The 20,447-nt window shown below is 38.3% G+C and overlaps 1 protein-coding gene across 1 annotated transcript; it reads left to right on the top strand.

Annotated features, from left to right (window-relative positions):
* Positions 1 to 2,733: 2,733 nt before the first annotated feature.
* Positions 2,734 to 19,977, top strand: LOC307055645 (E3 ubiquitin-protein ligase RLIM-like; the record flags this gene model as incomplete). The annotated part of the gene is made up of 3 exons (XM_079707836.1): positions 2,734 to 2,766; positions 16,868 to 17,111; positions 18,689 to 19,977. 3 exons carry the CDS (start codon positions 2,734 to 2,736, stop codon positions 19,975 to 19,977), a joined length of 1,566 nt encoding a protein of 521 aa, XP_079563962.1.
* Between the last annotated feature and the right edge of the window lie 470 nt (positions 19,978 to 20,447).

Below are 20,447 nucleotides of genomic sequence, written 5' to 3'. Positions count from 1 at the left end.
TCACATACCTTGGGACTCCCCTCCCTCACCTTGCCTTTAAAAACACTCTGCTGAAACCCATCTGGAAAATGAGGCTTTTTGAGTACTAGCTGTCCTGGACTCTTTGTATGGCGCCTTACAATAAAACACGGCACTTTCTTTCACCACAACCCAGTGTCAGGAGATTGGGTTTATTGCACGTGGATAAGTGGACCCAAGTTTGCTTCAGTGACACTCACAATACTGCTATGGGGCTTTTGCACAGCAATGGAAACCATAAACAGGACGAAAAGACAACCCTCAGAATGGGAGAAAATATTTGCAAGTGAAGCAACTGACAAAGGATTAATCTCCAAAATTTACAAGCAGCTCACGCAGCTCTATATCAAAAAAACAAACAACCCAATCCAAAAATGGGCAGAAGACCTAAATAGACATTTCTCCAAAGAAGACATACAGGTGGCCAACAAACACATGAAAGGATGCTCAGCATCACTAATCATTAGAGAAATGCAAATCAAAACTACAATGAGGTATCACCTCACACCGGTCAGAATGGCCATCATCAAAAAATCTACAGACAATAAATGCTGGAGAGGGTGTGGAGAAAAGGGAACCCTCCTACACTGTTGGTGGGACTGTAAATTGGTACAGCCACTATGGAGAACAGTATGGAGGTTCCTTAAAAAACTAAGGATAGAGCTACCATATGACCCAGCATTCCCACTCCTAGGCATATATCCAGAGAAAATCTTAATTCGAAAGGATGAATGCACCCCAATGTTCACTGCAGTACTATTTATAATAGCCAGCAGGTGGAAGGAACCTAAATGTCCATCAACAGAAGAATGGATAAAGAAGATGTGGTACATATATACAATGGAATATTACTCAGCCATAAAAAGAAACGAAACTGAGTTATTTGTAGTGAGGTGGATGGACCTAGAGTCTGTCATACAGAGTGAAGCAAGTCAGAAAGAGAAAAACAATACTGTATGCTAACACATATATATGGAATCTAAAAAAAAAAAAATGGTTCTGATCAACCTAGGAGCAGGAAAGGAATAAACACACAGATGTAGAGAATGGACTTGAGGACACAAGGAAGGGGGAAGGTTAGGCTGGGACGATGTGAGAGAGTAGCATGGACGTATATACACTACCAAATATAAAATAATAACTAGCTAGTGGGAAGCAGCCGCATAGCACAGGGAGATCAGCTGGGTGCTTTGTGACTACCTAGAGGGGTGGAATAGGGAGGGTGGGAGAGAGACGCAAGAGGGAGGGGATATGGGGATATATGTATACATATAGCTGATTCACTTTGTTATACAGCAGAAACTAACACACCATTGTAAAGCAATTATACTCCAATAAAGATGTTTAAAAAAAAAGAAAAAGAAAATAATGGAGGGTTTGTAAAGAAAAGGGAAAAGCCAAAAAATGCTGGATATATTTGAGGATTTCTGCATTAGAAATTCTGCAGCACTGTGAACTACAAGAAAATTGAGTAGGGGGATGAAGATTTAAGAATGTTCAACTTTTTATGAATTTAATTCCTTTCAACATTTTTTTATGAGTAATGCTTAAAATTTGAATTCCTTTATAAATTACTTTTGGGTGATTAACTGTGCTTTTTAAAATGCATCTCCGTACAAAGACTCTCTCTCAAATTTATTATGGTGGCCTAAATAAGTTAATACATCTTGAAGGTCTTAGTGGTAAATCACCATGTTTAATTCCAAGAGAATTTAAAAGGTAAAGAAAAATTAGTTTCAAAATATTTTCAACAAGTTGACATTTATGAAAAATTTTGAAAGATGAGCAGCTGTGTGCATACCACCTTATTTTAGCTGATGAACTAATGAATATAGACTTCACACATTTTCAAAGTATTGAATTGCCTTTTCTTCTATAGCAATCCTCAACATATACCAGGTTAAAAAAAACTAATAATCTTAAATCATGATTTCTTCCCTAAAACCCCCTTTCTACTCATTTATAAATCCTCCTTAACATTAATTTTTTCCTAGCGTATTTCTTAGCCTTGATTATTTCATGTATTTGATGTACAAATGTATTGAACACTTACAATATGTTACAAGATACTTTTTTTTAAAGCTACATGTTAGTTGACTCTTTTGTGCTTGGCACTGGAAGATACACTGTTGGAAGATGCAGCCCCTGCACTCAATTTTCTCACAGGTTAAAGAAGATTCAGACAAGTAAATCCACAATTCAACACTTTTCTATAAAAGGTATGAGAAAGGGTTGCTCAGGGGGTTTTGATTGTATAGAGTAGGAGAAACTATCTTTTCCTGGGTATGGGAGGATTCCTAGAGGAGATGTTACCTGAGAAAAGGAAGATGAAAAGAAATTGCCAGGTGAGTAAGGGATATATTTTAGCTTTTATTTCTAGTCAATTCTCACACAAAAAAAGAAAAACTCAAAAAATAAATGAATTTATATGACCCTCAGAGCTCCTTAGGCTCTTTGGTATCTATATTTGTAGCTGGAGATACATGTGCCACAATTATGTTCTAAGTTAAGGGAGTCTGCGTGTGTGATGCATCAAGCATGTAGCGCAAGCTCATGTTAATAAAAATAGCCATTCAGGCATAATCAAGGTAGAAAAGCAACAACTCACTACATATTTACCGATACCTTTCCTCTAGTCTCCTCTCCTGTGTTCCTTTCACCCACCCAAATGTTTTGGTGTGTAAGCTTTCCTCTCAAGACAATGGAGTCCACAGCATGGCCATCACAAGTTTGAGTGTTGAACAACAGGTGAGATCCCTAGTGAATAATTATACCCAGTTGGAGAAGACTAAACAGTGCTTGGAGCCAGGTGAGAGAAATAGCATTTGGCTTACCTGCTCTGAAATAATATCTGAAAGACTCAATCCATAAGGTTTCCATGTGGTTGAAAGCAAGTTGAAGAGTGAACCCTGGGTCTTAACGTTATGTGTGTGTGTGTTTGTGTGTGTATGTTTTGATTCATCAAATGTTAGGGGGAAACATTTTATGATAGAAAGAGCATTGGCCCCAGAGGCACGGGTTTAAAGTTCTATATCTGTCACTCTTGCCAGGAGGCTTTTTTAAAAGCTCATTTAATGACTCAGTTAATGCTTTTTACATTTGAAAAAGAATGAGACTTTTTCCGACTTTAAAGTTTGATGATTTTATGGTCACTTTTAGTTTCAGCTTTTGAAGACTCCCCATCTAAATAAACTCTTAGGCTCCATGACGTGTGCCCAACCTAGACATGCCGAAGGGGCTTTGAAATCCAGGCCTGCTTTCAGCCAACTTTATGCATTTATATCAGCTGATTTGTTACTTGATAAAAATGTTCAGGATAATGCAGTCACTTTTTTAAATGCTGTAGAAAAGACCACTTCAGAAACAGATTAGAACAGCCATGATAATGGACCGGAGTCCTGAGGCATTGAGCTGAGAATTCCATCTCCCCCTGCATGAGAGAGGCAGGTCATTACCCTCTACAGCATCTGAAGTTGGGGATTTGCTCCCTACCCCACTAACTCTGGCTAACAGCTTCCCATCAGCCTACCATCTGTGAATGAATCTGGACCTGCAGGTTTATAGTCTCAGTTGGTACCATGTCTTAGGATGTGGAGGACAGCTTGCTTTATTTTTCCCTAATGCTGCTTCTTCTCAATCTTAAGAGCTAACTCAAGATTTAGTGAATAATCTATACACATGTTACAGGAGCTACTCAGATTCCCTCCCACATCGTGTCTTCCAGACTGAGGAGTTCTTCCAACTGCCTATTCTCAAACGGAAGTTCCTTCTCCCCCTCGATGGTTTTTGCTTCCCTCTGTATCTTAAGGTGTACCTATCAAAACTTCATAAGAACTTCTAGGTTCAGACAAATTTCTATTTTGTCCAAGGGTAAGACAATACCTTTCACTTTGTTTCCAATATCCTTTGTGATAATGTCCAACAAATTTTGTCAATGTTGGTTTCCCGGTCGTAATCTTTGAACCTTCAGGCAACGGAGTCCTTAGGCTTTCTTCCGCAGTGATAATCAGTTCTCAGGGTCTTCCATCTCACAGAAGAGTTTCAATGATTTTACCTGAACTGTTTCTCCCTGCTCTCATTAGAGCTCCTCTGCTCATTTCAACTCCTGTTCATCCTACTTTGATGATCTTTTTATTACCTGGAAGAACTTAGTTCTGTGCACAAATTTGGAAATTCTCCCATGGTACTTCTTATCTTGATCCCTTGAAAAAAATGTTAAATAAGGCCAGTTCAATATGCCTTCTTAGGGGTTGCTATTTTTTTTTTTTTTTTTTTTTTTTTTTTTTTTTTTTTTTTTTTTTTGTGGTATGCGGGCCTCTCACTGTTGTGGCCTCTCCCGTTGCGGAGCACAGGCTCCAGACGCGCACGGTCAGCGGCCATGGCTCACGGGCCTAGCCGCTCCGCGGCATGTGGGATTTTCCCAGACCGGGGCACGAACCCGTGTCCCCTGCATTGGCAGGCGGACTCTCAACCACTGCGCCACCAGGGAAGCCCAGGGGTTGCTATTATAAACCCTTTTCCTTCCAGAGAAAATGATCATTTATCCCAACTCTTCATTTACTCTCTAAGATAATTCTCTCTCCATCTCAAAACATTGTCTCTAATCCCAAGAAAATGCAATTATTTAGCTTTAGTGAGGTGTAATTGATATATAATAAACTGTACACATTTAAAGTAAAATAAATAAACTCTCAACTATTTCTAAACTTCCAAGTATATATAGATAGCTGATTACTTGTGACCTCTCACCAATGGGCCTATTCCACTCAACTAAAGACAACTATGCCGCAGAAATGCACTCAGTCTGTGTAGAATACAGATCTAAATGTCTACCCACTCACAGTGTAATAATATATACTTAATAAAATGCTCTGTAATATTGATGACTGTGGTCTTTAGTGTCCCATGAACCTAAACATGTTGGTTAACGGAGTAAAATGTAGATTTCACTGTGTGTTATTTACAGGAGCTTTATTTTTATTAAGGTCATTGCCAGAAAAATATGTTTCTGCTAATAGTATTTATACTATACATCAAAAGTTAAAGTTATTATTTTGGCAAGATCAGACTCCTGATACTCACTTATTTAGTACTGCCCAGTAAATTTTCAATATTAGAATTCTTTATTGATGAAGAATAAAGAATTCATGATACTTTTATTATTCACCTTTTTTTTTTTTATTAGTTTCTGCTTTATAACAAAGTGAATCAGTCATACATATACATCTGTTCCCACATCCCTTCCCTCCTGCGTCTCCCTCCCTCCCACCCTCCCCATCCCACCCCTCCAGGCGGTCACAAAGCACCGAGCTGATCTCCCTGTGCTCTGCGGCTGCTTCCCACTATCTATCTACCTTATGTTTGGTAGTGTATATATGTCCATGCCTCTCTTTCGCTTTGTCACAGCTTATTCACCTTTTACATTTGTATCTACTAAGAAGCATTTTCACAATACATGCATATGAATATTTGTGGATTATTTTAATGTATCTTTCACAATGTTAAAATCTCTTTCAAGACCCATTTGCTGTTAAGAGGTGTTACCTCTTTAATAATAGATGATAGATGATTTATTGTCATATTTGCAAATGAAAAGGAAAACCATGGCCAGAATTTGTGATGTCACTCTTTGTAGACACATATGCATGGAAATAACCTGTAGGTGTTACACACACACATATATAGTCCTATATATATAAGTATATATTTTTATATGTATATATTGTGCATACATATGTATGTATATGTATGTGTGTATGTACTCACTTATCTTTCCACCCACCCATACATGCATCCATTGATCTATCTAGCTATCTTCCAACACACAGTACCCCTACAATGATAAAATAGGATCAGAGTTTCATAGAAATATAGAGCCCAAAAGATCCTTACACATAGTTTAAAAACAAAGAATGTTATTCTTAGAGGTGTAACTCTCCAAGATAGCACCAGTAGAAAGAACTCAGCTGGAACCTAATCCCCATATTCCAATTACAAGTTCAGTTTTCATTCCACCATACCACACTGTCTTTCGCACAGATATCTGCTATACAGATGGATAGATACTGATCCTTAGAAGACAGTGTCAGTGCTGAAACTATTTTCTGTACTGAACACCCTGCTGTCAACTAAATTCTCGTTTGAGTTTTGAAGTTTACTGATGGTTTCTGTCAGTCCCAAGCCCTCCTAGGCATTTTTATACATAATCAATATGAGGAGAACTTCCTGTCTGGCATCAATCAGTTCTTTAAACCACAATTATCTATTAAAATATTGTTCTTAAGTCAGGAAAAATGGATGTTAGTGTCAAAACACAGCTTTGCTCACTCTCACACACACACACACTCACGCAAATTACAAATAGTATTCGACTGCTCTATATTTCAGGCTATTCAATAACTAGATAAATGAAATATACTTTCTGTTTACATAGTTTTTTTTTTACTATGCCAAGGCATACACACTGGTTGTTCCCTGCAGTACCTGCCGAATGCAACTAAATTTGCAACAGAGTTAATCACTGGCGCAGCTGAATATTTTAAGAGATTTCTCCTCTAGTAGGAAATTCATCTTTTTTCCAAGAAAAGGGCATTTACCCACTCCTTCATCTCCAACTGAAGTAGTTCCGTGATTTCCTTCCTTTCTCTGATTTCCACGCTCCAATTCCCAAAGACGAGCTCATCTCTGATGATCTTTCCGTCTATGAGTATTTGGGGTAGGAGTGGGGGTAGTCCACAGTTAAAATAAAGTTTGTATACAATCACTTTCTATGTTGTTATGAAATTATTCTAAGCTTCCCTAATAATAAACTTACAAAGAAACCATGCAAATGGTTCAGATGTGCATATGGAGATAACTATTATCTAGAAAGCATCCAGATTTCTTAAAAAGCCAAAAGAAAGAGACTCACTCAGGATATATGGAAATATAAGTGAGGTAGGTGGGCTAGAGTGTATGTCATTATCAATAAAGCCCTAGGAGAAAATCATAATTTGAAAAGATACATGCACCCCAATGATCACTGTAGCACTATTTACAATAGCCAAGACATGGAAGCAACCTAAATGCCCACCAACAGATGAATGGATAAAGAAGATGTGTCATATATATATATATATATATATATACACACACACACACACATATACACACAATGGAATATTACTCAGCCATAAAAAAGAATGAAATAATGCCATTTGCAGCAACATGTATAGACCTATCATACTAAGTGAAGTAAGCCAGACACAGAAAGACAAATATAGGGGCTTCCCTGGTGGCGCAGTGGTTGAGAGTCCGCCTGCCGATGCAGGGGACACGGGTTCGTGCCCCGGTCCGGGAGGATCCCACATGCTGCGGAGCGGCTGGGCCCGTGAGCCATGGCCGCTGAGCCTGCGCGTCCGGAGCCTGTGCTCCGCGGCGGGAGAGGACACAGCAGTGAGAGGCCCGCGTACCACAAAAAAAAAAAAAAAAAAAAAGAAAGACAAATATAATATGATATCACTTATATGTGGAATCTAAAAAAAATTATACAAATGAACTTATATATGAAACAGAAATAGACCCACAGACATAGAAAACAAACTTATGGTTAGCAAAGGGGAAGGAGGTGAGGGATAAATTAGGAGTTTGGGATTAACATATAAACACGACTACATATAAAATCGAGGGCTTCCCTGGTGGCGCAGTGGTTGGGAGTCCGCCTGCCGATGCAGGGGACACGGGTTCGTGCCCCGGTCCGGGAGGATCCCACATGCCGCGGAGCGGTTGGGCCTGTGAGCCGTGGCCACTGAGCCTGCGCATCCACAACAGGAGAGGCCACAACAGTGAGAGGCCCACATAAAAAAATAAAAATAAAAAATAAAAAAAAATAAAATCGATAACCAACAAGGACTTCCTGTATAGCATAGGGGACTATATTCAATATTTTGTAATAACCTATAAGGGAAAAGAATCTGAAAAAGAATATATATGTGTATATATAACTGAATCACTTTGCTGTACACCAGAAACTTATACAATATTGTAAATCAACTATACTTCAAGAAAAAAATTAAATTAAATTAAAACTAAAAAATAAAATAAACCCCTAGATATATTTTTGCATAACTGAATTAAATTCTTAAAACCCCAAAAATGAATGTTTTAACTGAATTTGAGAAATGAAGACTAAATTAAATCTTGGGTTTAGAATTAATTTGATTCATAATGGAAGGAAGTTAGAAAATAACATTTATTAAGAACAACACTGTTTAGCAATCCTATATGAAGATATAACACACAAAATATCTCCTATTACTTCCCTGTTAGAAGGGCTCTTTGCTTTAATACTTACACTACAGAGAATTTAATTAGTTCTCAATCAAATATTCTTCAGCCAGTGATTATACAGCAATAAAACATATTTGCATCTGCAAACTCAAGGTAACTTTTATAAGAACACAGTGGTTGGAGAAAATCTTGAGTTACATTCCAAATACATTGGGTAAAACTTCAGACTCCTGTGTAGACATTTTGAAAAGCCTGCAAAGTGTCACAGAAGAGGATGTGCAACTCTGATGTTACTGGGGTTAAGAGAGGCCATGTTACTGCAAAGCAGTGTTTGTTAAAACCATATTAATTATTAGGTGATTAGGATATGATGATTTTAAATATCTATATTATAACAATTTTTTGTTTCTTTTGTTTCATTGCGTTTCAGGAAATTTGTTGGAGTTGTTGGGCTAACATATAAAACATATTAAAGGTTTCCATTAAAATAATAGGAAATCGTTTCCTGGTTACATTTTAACAAAAACTGCTTGATTTTTACAAATGGATTCCTGACCTTAAGCAGGAGACACCTTTACATATAGTATCACATTTACTTTATTTTACATAGAATGTCACTAAAGTTTACCACAACCCATTTAGGTATCATTGCCTTTTACAAATAATGAAACTAAAACTGAGAGATTAAATAACTTACCCAATGTCACACAGCTCATGAGCGGGGGAGATCAGAATCCAATTCAATAGCCTTTGAATTTTTCACTATATAGTAGGACCATAGTTCAACTAATCAGGTATTTATTGAGTTTCTAACTGTGCATAACATTTGGTGTTAGGCATTAGAGGGGCACATAATGATGCCTACTTCTTGCATCACTACAGTTTACAATCTAGTAGAAGGCAAGTGCACACATTGTTCTATTTAAGAGTCTAAGAGGAAACAGGAAGGTGAAAAATGGCAAATATTTATGCAAACAGGAGTTTTACAGGCCATCTTGAAGGGCAGTGTATTTAATACAGGACTAGAAGGGTACAGATATTACAGAGAGGTCTGATATGAACTAGGGCATAAAGGTTAGGGCATCGCAAGCACAGATTACAATGTGAACAAAGGCATGGAAAAAGTGACAGCATATGCAGAGAGATGTAGGCAAGGAAAGCCTTGGAAGGTACTGAAGAAAACAAGTATACATGATACTTGTTAAAGATAGCAAGGATAAGTCAGGGAGACTACTACAAAGGGGCTGTGTAGTAGGAGAGGGAGATGGGGCTCAACTCCTAATATAATAAGAACAAGTAGAGATATAAAGGCAAGGAGCAGGGTGGGGGTCAGTGGATAGACAATTACTAAGAGGAAACATCAGGGGTAAGGAGAATTCTGGCTAAACCAATTTGACAGAACTTTGTTCTGTAGTCAGGCTAGGGTGATAAGACATGAAGGGTGAGGGATAAAGAGTTTGATCATATATCAAGGGTAGAGGATTTTTGCTAAACTGACCCACCAGAATTCATGCTAATACTAGTCTAAATGGGCCAAGGACAGAGCCTAAGGTCAGGGACTAGTTAGAAAGAGGACTCAGAGAAGCCTGACTCAAGTTTGGTCAAAGAAGAGTGCTATGGTCTGAATATTTATGTTCCCTCAAAATGTATATGTTGAAATCCTAACCCCCCAAATTGGTGGTATTAGGAGGTGGAGCCCTTGGAAGGTGATTAGGTCATGAGGGTGGCACCCTCATGAATGGGATTCATGCCTTTTATTTCAGATTTTTTGTGACTATTATTATTATTTTAATTGAAATATAGTTGGTATACAATATAAGCTACAGCTGTACAATATAGTCATTTGCGATTTTTAAAGGTTATACTCCATTTATAGTTATCATAAAATATTAGCTATAGTCCCTGTGCTGTACAGTATATCCTTGTAGCTTATTTTATACATAATAGTTTGTACCTCTTAATCCCCTACCCTCTCCCCTTCCCTCTCCCCACAGGTAGCCACCAGTTTGTTCACCACATCTGTAAGTCTGTTTCTTTCTCGTTATATTCACTTGTTGGTTGTATTTTTTAGATTCCACAAATTCCCTCATGAATGGGATCAATGTCTTTTAAAAGAGGCTCCAGAGAGCTCACTAGCCCCCTTCCACCATGTGAGGACACAGCAAGAAGGTTCTGGCTATGAATCAGGAAGAGGGCTTTCACCAGAATGAGACCATGCTGCTATCTTGATCTTGGACTTCAGGCCTCCATAACATTACAAAACAAAGTTCTGTTGTTTAGAAGCTACCCAGTCTGTGGTATTTTGTTACAGCAGCCAGAATGAAAAAAGACAGAGAGAGAATCTTTGCCAGAGGTCCTTCCTTCCTCCCTTCCTCCCTCTGGCCTTTCTTCCTTACTTTACTTATTTCACTCTCCAACGCATATTCATTTAGTATCTACTTTAAGGAACTGAATAGATGGAAAACACAGGTTGAGCTATAAAGATCACTATTCTTATAGTATACAGTTTATTGGAGGAAGAGATAAGCGTCTGTGACAGAGCATGACATGCACAATTTTATTTTAGATAAACTGGTCAGGAAGACCTTTCCATGGAAGTGACATTTAAACTGAAGTTTGAAAGATGAAAATGTAGTAATGTTGGCAAATCTGGAGTGATTTTTGTAAGGACTTACTACACATTTTACTTTATTCTATATGCAATAAGTTGTCAAATGTGTTTGAAGATAGAGGATGCATTCTAATAGTGTGGATAAGAGCTTGCATTTAGCCTGAATATTAAAGAGGCCCCAGGAAACCCGACCATAAGGAAACCCAAACTCTGCTCCCAATACAAATGCTACTTTTTAAAAAACTTTCACCCTTTGGTCAACCTACTGTCCATTGAATTTGTTGAGGTTTGTGGATATTAAGACTTAAGCAAGAGATGCAACTTGAGTATAGTACAGTAGTTTGAATTTAAGCAAAATGGTATGCCTGAAATGTAGGGGCCTTTTTGTAATGTAATTTGAAAATGTGGTGAGTTTCTTTGAATAGGCAACCCAGACTGACCATTCAGTGACTCTCCATAAGAGCGACTACAACACCCAGTTAGCACCATAAAAGGGAGAGTCGACATGACAGAGATGTGAGGTGACCATTTTTACCCACACCACACGCTGCCATTGTGGTTACACCTACTGGTGTAAATACTTGGTGAAAGAGGCAGTGCACCTCCCTGTGACTGCAGGCTACTGAACAAAATCACCAACCTCCCTTCAATAGGAGCATATAAAATTCTAGGCCTGGAGAAGAACAAGTAATAAAGTAACTATTTACTCTCCCCTGAGTTCATTATCCTCTTCTCTTCTCCCTACTGGGTCGAAGGAAGGCAGAAGATAGCATTAAAGCTCATTTTCAGGGTCTGCATGTTCAGTTGTACAGGTGGTGCACTGCATATTTATACGAGTGTCATTCACTTTCTTCTTTACATGAATGGTGCCCCCTGGGAATTTTAGAGTGCACAACCTGTGAATCTGTATATGGCAGGCCTGCTTAATTTGGTTTTGCTCATATATTGTGAGCTTTTGTGTTGCTTATTCATTTTGTGTTCTCTGTGTTCATTTGTTTTGAGAAACAAACCTGATATCCGTTTCCTCCTTGGAACCGTAAAATTCATCTTTAAATATATCTATATAGGTAACAAACAGAATATTATTTATGTATATGTAAGTTTATTTATTTATTACAATAATCTAGGAGGTAAGACTTTACAAATAAACAAATGTGCAGAAATATGAACTAACTTGCTTGTGAATAACAGACCTGGAGCATGCCTCAGAGAAAGTGTGTAAAATGGCTCAAAACTAGAGAAAGCATAGAAGCAAACTATCCACTGACACGGCACTAATAGAAAAGCTATCAAAAGTCTAAATCTGAGCAGAACCGGGAAGAAAGGAAATCATAAGAGGGATGAGACCTTGCTAAATAAATACATTTTTATTTCCATAATTAGAGGTAAGCATAAGGAAGAGATGAAACTAATTCCTAGTGTCAAGCCTATGTAAGTGGAAAGGTTGTGATTTCAGTTAACAGAATTTCGTGTTTAGATTCAAAACAAGTATTTGTGTCAAAGAACCAATTCCAAGAGATTCCATGAGACATGCATATTTATATTCATTTTTCTGCATCAATGCTTTCAAGCTTTTAACCCATCCTTCTGGTGGGAAAGAAAAAAAACATAAAAATATGAAATATCTTATCAAGCTTTAATTATGTTTACTTCTTGATTTAAAATTACTCTTTATTAAGTTAAAACGAAGATATTCTAGACTAACTCCAAAGCAGAATTGAAATGGCACACGAAAATGATCAAACATGATTCAAGCATCTCATTTAACTGAGATTTTACTACGTTTGTGTAATGATGTCTAAAATTGTGTTTTCATTAAACATAGCAGAGTAGAGCGAAACAGGGAGAGTCATCCGATAGACCTTGTTTGAATCTAAACATATTATCTATTACTGTAACTTTGAGAAAATCACTTAATTTGCATCAGCCTCAATGCCTTTATCTCTGAGAACAGCAATACCTATCTTGCATGGGGCTTGAGATCAAATAAGTTAAAACACAAGCAGAGTGTCTAGCAATTACAGTTGCTCAGTAAATAGCTCTTAATATTACCAATGGTCTCTGATGTGGGAAAACTATTACATAATAAAAAGATCCTTAATCGGGTATCTTTAAAATCAGGCTGAATGCAAAGAACTTCAGATTTTATGTCCTCCCTTTTTTTATTTTTACCCAGAGAATAATGCAATTCAGAAAACAGAGGGAGAGATTAATTTCCACTTAAACTGAAAAGTCATCATTATAAGATTTTTTTCATCATGTGCTATAGTACATTAAATAGAACCATAAAATCTTTGTTACCTCTCTATTGAAAGGTAGAATGTGGTGTCCCTCTTCTTGAATATGGGCCGATCCAGTGGCTTATTCAATCAACAGAATGCAAGAGAAAAGGTGTTCTTGCACTTGTGAGGTTAAGTCATAGGAAGACTTACAGATTCCAGCCAAGTCTCTTGAAATGTTTACTTTGGGTGAAGCCACTCACTATGTAAGAATTCAACTACTTTGAGATATCCAGGTTGCTAAGACTCCAAAACTACACCGAGAAATTTCATGGAGAAAGACAGAGACAGAGGGAAAACCAGCCCCAGATTTTTCAGCCTGTGCAGCCCAACTCAAGCCCCAGATTTGTGAATGAAGATGCCATCTTGGTTGGACATTTCAGCACCAAAAGATGTGACTCAAAGAAAACTTAGCCAGAACCAAGGCCCCAGACATATGACGCCAGTCAAGTTGTCTAATCTATCTCCAATCATTCAAGCCACCACAGCTGAGGCCCAGTCATGATGGAGCAGAGATGAGCCATCCCCAGTATTCTTTATCTTTATTCTTAGCTCACAAAGTCCTGACTATAACAACATGGTTTCTATTGTATCTACCACTGCGTTTTGGAATGGCTTGTTATACTGCAATAGGTATCTGGAATATATGTCTTGATCATTTCTTACAGTTCTAAAGCCACGGAACTCCTTTTACCCATATTCAGGGAGAATGCTATCTCTTGCTTATTTTCAGTCTCCCTTTGAGTCATAGAATCTGTTCAGAAGCTTCCTTGGACAGAGTCAGTAAAAGAAAACTCTTGATTACAAAACTCCATTATTACAACCAGGATAAAAGAACAGCCACATCTGCTCACACACACCCCATTTTTTCACCACATCATAAACAATGGATTGGCCAAATTTTTAAGTGCTTGACTCTGATTGAAAGTAAGCAACTTTCCATCTTCAACCTCTTCCCCTCCAACTCAACTTAGAGTGATGCTCTAGTCAACCTCCGGACTTCCTGATGCACCTCCCATCTCTGAAATGAGAAGTGAAGAAAAAACATCTTCAGAAGACTTCTGATATCAAGACAAGGGATAGAACAAAGGCCAAAGCAGCAATATTGCCATCCAGAGGAAAAACTACTGAACCTACACTGCAATACTCAGAAGGAAAGTCAAGACATGAGAGAACTAAGTGTAAAGCACAGCTATATTGGTGGCTTCTATTTAAATAATCAAGGTCAATAAGTAGGCCTCTGGGATGATGATCCCTATACCCTGTTACTTGCACCAGAATTGGGACATAACCAGGAACAAATAGTTCAGGAAGCTAGAGTCATTGACACTGAGAGCCAACTACAGGGAACACCAAACATCCGGGGCTATTAGTTCACGTGCTTCTGTACCTAAATTTGGAAAGACTGTAAGACTTTCTGAATCTTCAGGTAACTTGCATACTATTCTAATCATAAGCAATCATGCTCCCTCTTAAGCTAAACCATACAACTTCAGAATCAGGTGTTACTTCTTATTGGTACCACTGTCCACTAAGCAAAGACAGAAATACAGAAGTAATCCTGACCCCTGCCTTTCCCTCATATACTCCCCCTCCCCACTTTTCCCTCTTTCCCATATATTACTAGGGTTAATCAGTTCTGCTGCCTAGAGATCTCTTAAAGTCCTTCATTTTAATCATATTCCTCTGCCCTGATTCAGATCCTTGTCATCACTAGCCTAGGCTGCCCTCTATCTATTTCTGCCCCTCCCATCTGAACTGTTGCCCTTCATATTCATCCTCAACACTACTACCAATATTATTTCTAAATTGCAAATTTGACCATCAACTGTCTAAAGACTTCAACATCTTTCCATTGCACTAATGATAAAAGTCCAACTTCTAAACATGTCATAAAGGTCTCCATTTTTTGGCCTTGCTCTGCCAATTTAACTAATGTCTTTTTTTAGTAATTAAAATCTACTATCCTTGTTGTTTTACGAGTGTTAGCAGTTGCTGTTCTCACTGTTGAAAATATTTCCCCCTTTCATTCACTTAGAAAACTCCTATTCATCCTTTAAAACCCAAATGCAGTGAAACCGATTTTCTCTCTCACTCAAATCACTTTCTCCTCAAAACTGTAATTTTACCTCTGTGTAGCTCAATTGTTTGTTATACTCTAATGACAACAGATTCTTAAATATACTCATCTTTGTATCTTAATATCCAATAGTATAACTGACATTTAAAAAACGCTAAATATACTTGACACTTGACTTGATTGAATTGAATTAAACTGAATCAATCACTCTCAAGAACACTAACGACTGTTAGGGTTTCCTGCATCAAGAGTACAAATCACGCGGAATTTTCATAATACTGCTAGTTTTGATTGAAGCACAGCAAACAAGTTTACAACAGATTTCCCCTGTGAAAATAATAACTTCAGTAAAAGATAACAAATACACTCAGAAGTCCATAAAGGAGGCAGGGTAGTCTAGGGGATTCTGTTCTCATCCAAAGACTTGCTGAGATTTGATTCAAGGGGGAAAGATTGATTTTTCTAGCTTAAGTTAAACGAGGCATCGAACAAATGTCAAAAGCAGGACATGGACTTAGATTCTTCACTGTCACACCAGTAAAGTTACCATCCTTCTGTCTCCTTTAGAACAAAGAAGAAAGCCTGCTGTGGACCGTGAACAAAACAACAACTGTGAATTTACACAGCTCCTTAAACTTCTGTGTACTGAGAGTGAATTAGAGGTCTCCTTCAGATAGCATTGCAAATGAGCATTATTTTATTTTCACCAAGGCTTTCAGGTGATACATGCAACAAAATCAGCAAAGTCAGTACTCACTGTGGCAGACAAAGTAACTATTATGTATCTGTCCTAAAAGTTCCTGTGATGTTCTGGCTACTTTTGCTTAAGTAATATTTATAATATTTATGAGAAAGGAGGACAAAAATGAACCTGATGCTTTTGTGGAGAAGGAATTCCCTGGCTGAGCAGAAAAGCCTGCCAAAGTTTTGGTGTTTCTTGTTTGTTTGTTTGAAACAAGATTGAAGGACCGTATAATGCAAGATGAAGCCATTAACAGTTAAAAGGGACAGGACACACTAAAGAGACTCAGCTAGGGCCCTGGTAAATTATCAAAAATTGTGGGCGCTCTTAGTGAGAGTCTATGATTTGAGAAATTCATGAGGAGAAAAGGCGGAGGGCCCTGGGCACCTGAAAATGAGAATTGCTGCATTGAACTAGGCTGACTTTGGCATGTCATTTTGAAGAAGGCAGTCATATGGAATGTAACGAATAAATAGAGCATATCAGAGCCTGAAAACGCCTCCTGAAAACCTGAGTAGGCTCATGTGGGTGAAACGAGGTGAAGCACGGTGCTTGGTACACTGTAACCCTCAGTAACATTGGCTGGTTTTGAATGAAATGAAACCTAAGCTGAATCCAGTCCCTGCTCGGTAACAGCGGGGAAGATAATGGGTGCCTAGGCAACGTCTAGCAAGTTCTGGGATAGAGGCGGCTCCCAACTGTTGCGTCGCCAGGGGCCACAGAACTGAGTCGGGAAGGGAGAAGGGAGGAATCTATGCGGAGGACCGGACACTCTGGCAGGAAGTAGAAAGCGAAGAAAACTAAACGACCATTGGTGAATTTCAACACCACGTCGTGAATTTCAGGTAATTTTCCACTTGTTTATTCAGATGGAAAACTCGGATTCCAACGATGAAGGAGATGGAGTTTCGGCCCAACACATAAGTCAAAAGGACCGATTGGTTCGGGAAGAAGATTTCTCCAGGTTCGTAAATAATCTGAGTGAAGAAGATTACGAACTTATGAGAGACAACAATCTTCTAGGCGTTCCAGGTGAAAGTACGGAAGAAGAGTTGCTGACAAGACTTCAGCTAATTAAAGAAAACGCACCACAAGACTCAGATGAAAATACAGGTATATTTTGCTTTTGGAGGGAATAGGATGGGATGAATAAGGAACTTCATAATAGTAAATAGTAACTTCATAATAGTAAATAGTAAATTATACGGAAGTGACTTAAATTAATTTGGTAAGTAACTCCTCATAAAAAGAACTGGCATTTACTTGATTTTTGGTGAGCATGTCAAGGTATGTTTGTTTTCCTGATTCACATTTGGGTTGTTTTAATTGGGAAACAGTGCGAAGTAGCCTATTTGTATTTTTCTTGGTTTTCTACCTCAACTGAAAGTCCCTCCTACTTCCTGAATTATTTTTTCTACATAGACATGTAAAAGAAGCAAACAGAAATATTCTCAACTGGGGACAATTGTGCTCTCTCCAACACCTGGGGACATTTGACAATGGCTAGAGATATTTTTGGTTGTCACAGGGGAGGCATGGGTGTTACTAGCATCTAGTGGGCAGAGGCCAGGGATGCTGCCAAATATCCCACAATGCACAGGATAGCCCCCCCCCAAACAAAGAATTGTCCAGCACCAAAAGGTCAATAGTGCTAAGGCTGAGAAACCCTGCTCGAGCCTCAGGTCTGGTGCCTTCCCTCCCAGTGTGAAGTAGAGGATTTTGCTGTCTAGTGAAGAGGAGACTATAATACTTTGGTTCTTGAATATGGTCTTATAGGCACCATGCTAGGTTCCGTCTATTCATTGGATCTGACCTTCAATTTAATGTCAATTAAAAATCTTGGTAACATTAAGAAGTATTCAAAATGCAAACACTTTTAAACCTCTAAAACTTGTTTATGTTTGGGCAATGACCTTATATTTTCTTTTTTTCTTTTTTTTTTTTTTCTTTTTTTTTTGTGTGTGTGTGGTACGCGGGCCTCTCACCGCTGTGGCCTCTCCCGTTGCGGAGCACAGGCTCCGGACACGCAGGCCCAGCGGCCATGGCACACGGGCCCAGCCGCTCCGCGGCATGTGGGATCCTCGCGGACCGGGGCACGAACCCGCGTCCCCTGCATCGGCAGGCGGACTCTCAACCACTGCGCCACCAGGGAAGCCCTGACCTTATATTTTAAAACAGCTTATCTATTATCAAAAGCACATATGTGAAGAGCCTAGAAGTAGTCATGTTGGAGACTAATGAAAATTAGACAATAATGTAAATTGAACTAAAATACTAGCATTGTACCTTAACTGGTGTTTACCTTGTTTAATTGCATTAGTGTTTTGACAGTGGACTGAAAAAAAAAGTCTCTTGACATTCCTCCTACAGTGGTACACAGGGCTGTGTATATGATGAAATACTGAAAATAGACTTCCTCCGGATTCTCTTTTTAAAAAATTCTCTAAGTTTATCTAGGATTAGCTCACTCTTTTCGGATGGAATCGAAACTTTTCTACCTTTACTTATAAATCTACACAGTGCAGTTTATAAAATATTAACTCTATAAATGTGAAATCAGTTTAAAACATCTGAGTATTTAAGTTCTCATTTTTTGTTTGTTTTTGAAACAAAGTTTCAGAGTGCTATTTTATGATGGTTCTAATTTTGGTAGTTCTTTTATGCACCCTCCCCATTTTTTTTGTTAACAGACAGAGGAGACTCTTCAGATGATGTGTCTAGTGGTGACTCTATAATAGACTGGCTTAACTGTTCTGGACAAACTGAAAATATGACAAGTGGACAAAGAGAAAACCAATCTTGGAGAGAAGAGAGCCAAATTAATCCTAAAAGTGATCAGTTCATATTCAGTTTAGAAATAAATGTTAACCTTGATAATGGGAGTCCAAATCCAGAGAATGAATATGTAGCATCTGCAAGACTTCCCAGAAGAGAAAATATGGAAGACAGCCAAAGGCAAGTGGAAAGTCCACAATCTGAATCAATATTTACAAGACCATCTATGTCTGAACAAGATACAACTGAAACATTAATGGAATTCCCACCTACCACAAGTCAGAGAAGAGCAAGAAGTAGGAGCCCAGAGTATCGGAGAACCAGAGCAAGACTTGAAAGTTGGTCGCCTTCACGTTCACTTAGGGAAATTGTACAAAGACTTAATCATAGTATACCATCTCAGAATTTTGAGCAGCCTCTGCTAAGTGAGAATGTGAGATTTTCTAGAACTGAGCACCAGGAAATATTGAGACAGCAAATGACTGGATTTGAGTTGCAAAATAGAGGTCTTATTGAAACTTCTAGAACAAGGAATGCCGTTCATGGAGAAAATTCTCCAGATACAACCAGCAGTGGTGAATCTTGGGGAATGAGGGAAATATATCCAACCATACCCTTCAATCTTGAAGTAGGACAAGTTCATTCTGGAGCATATTCTCAGAGAGACAGCAGAGCTAGTAGAACTCAGTTAACATCTGAGACACCAAACAACACTGTCACTTCTGAAAGTGAACGAGGACTGAGGCATATGTATTCACATTCTGAGCAGGCAGGTGTGAGAGCTTATGTCAATACCATTAGAAATCCCGTTTGTAGAATATTAAATACTACCTTAAATGATACAACATCTGTTCCAATTCAGAGCACGTTAAGGCAGACAATGACAGAATTTAGTAACTCAAGTAACCTTAGGGACAGTGACAGTAATTTAGAGCATAGTGTCTCACCTCCAAGTCAAAACATGGAATGGCTAGAGTCACCTAATGGTAGTAGTAGTGGTATATCTGGCTCTGATTCAAATCCTGGCTATGATACCCATTCAAGTTCCACACTGATTTGTCATTCAAGCCCCAGTTGTATGTCTATTTCCAGTTCTAGTCCTATTTCCAGGTCCAGCTCAAGTGATGAAAATTCAGGAATTAGCTCACGGGTCCTGGAAGATCCCACATGCTGTGGAGCGGCTGGGCCCGTGTGCCATATGTAACAATTGAACTGAATCACTAGTTCCTGAAGGAATTATTGGGCTTTCCCCAATTTCTGTTCCATAATAAAAGGAAATATTAAAAAGTCAAACAATATTGTTCAATCTGACAATAAAAATTAATTTCACACCATAGCAGTTCACTGAATTTCAATAAAAACTTAGCATGTGCACTGGGTTAGGATGTTCCTGATTCCATGGGAGAAATGTCTTAATATGATATAATGAATCTAGATAGATCCTAGTAGTATTATCTAGTCATGTAAATCCCAGATATCTCTTAGCCCTGTTCAATCCTGGCTGTGCATGCAAAGAAACAGAAACCCAACCAAATATCAATAATTAAGAAGCAATTTAAGACTACATTAGAGTCATTCACATAAAGAAGTCATGTTACATTCATAGAATGCCATAAAAAGCTTGAAACCCTTCTCTTCCTATCTCTCTCCACAGCAGTTTATCCCACCTCCCTA

Source organism: Hyperoodon ampullatus (genome assembly GCF_949752795.1).
Source record: "Hyperoodon ampullatus genome assembly, chromosome: 7".
NCBI lineage: Eukaryota > Metazoa > Chordata > Mammalia > Artiodactyla > Ziphiidae > Hyperoodon > Hyperoodon ampullatus.
The sequence above is the reverse complement of the archived record's forward strand: the minus strand, read 5'-3'. Positions and strand labels throughout refer to the sequence as shown.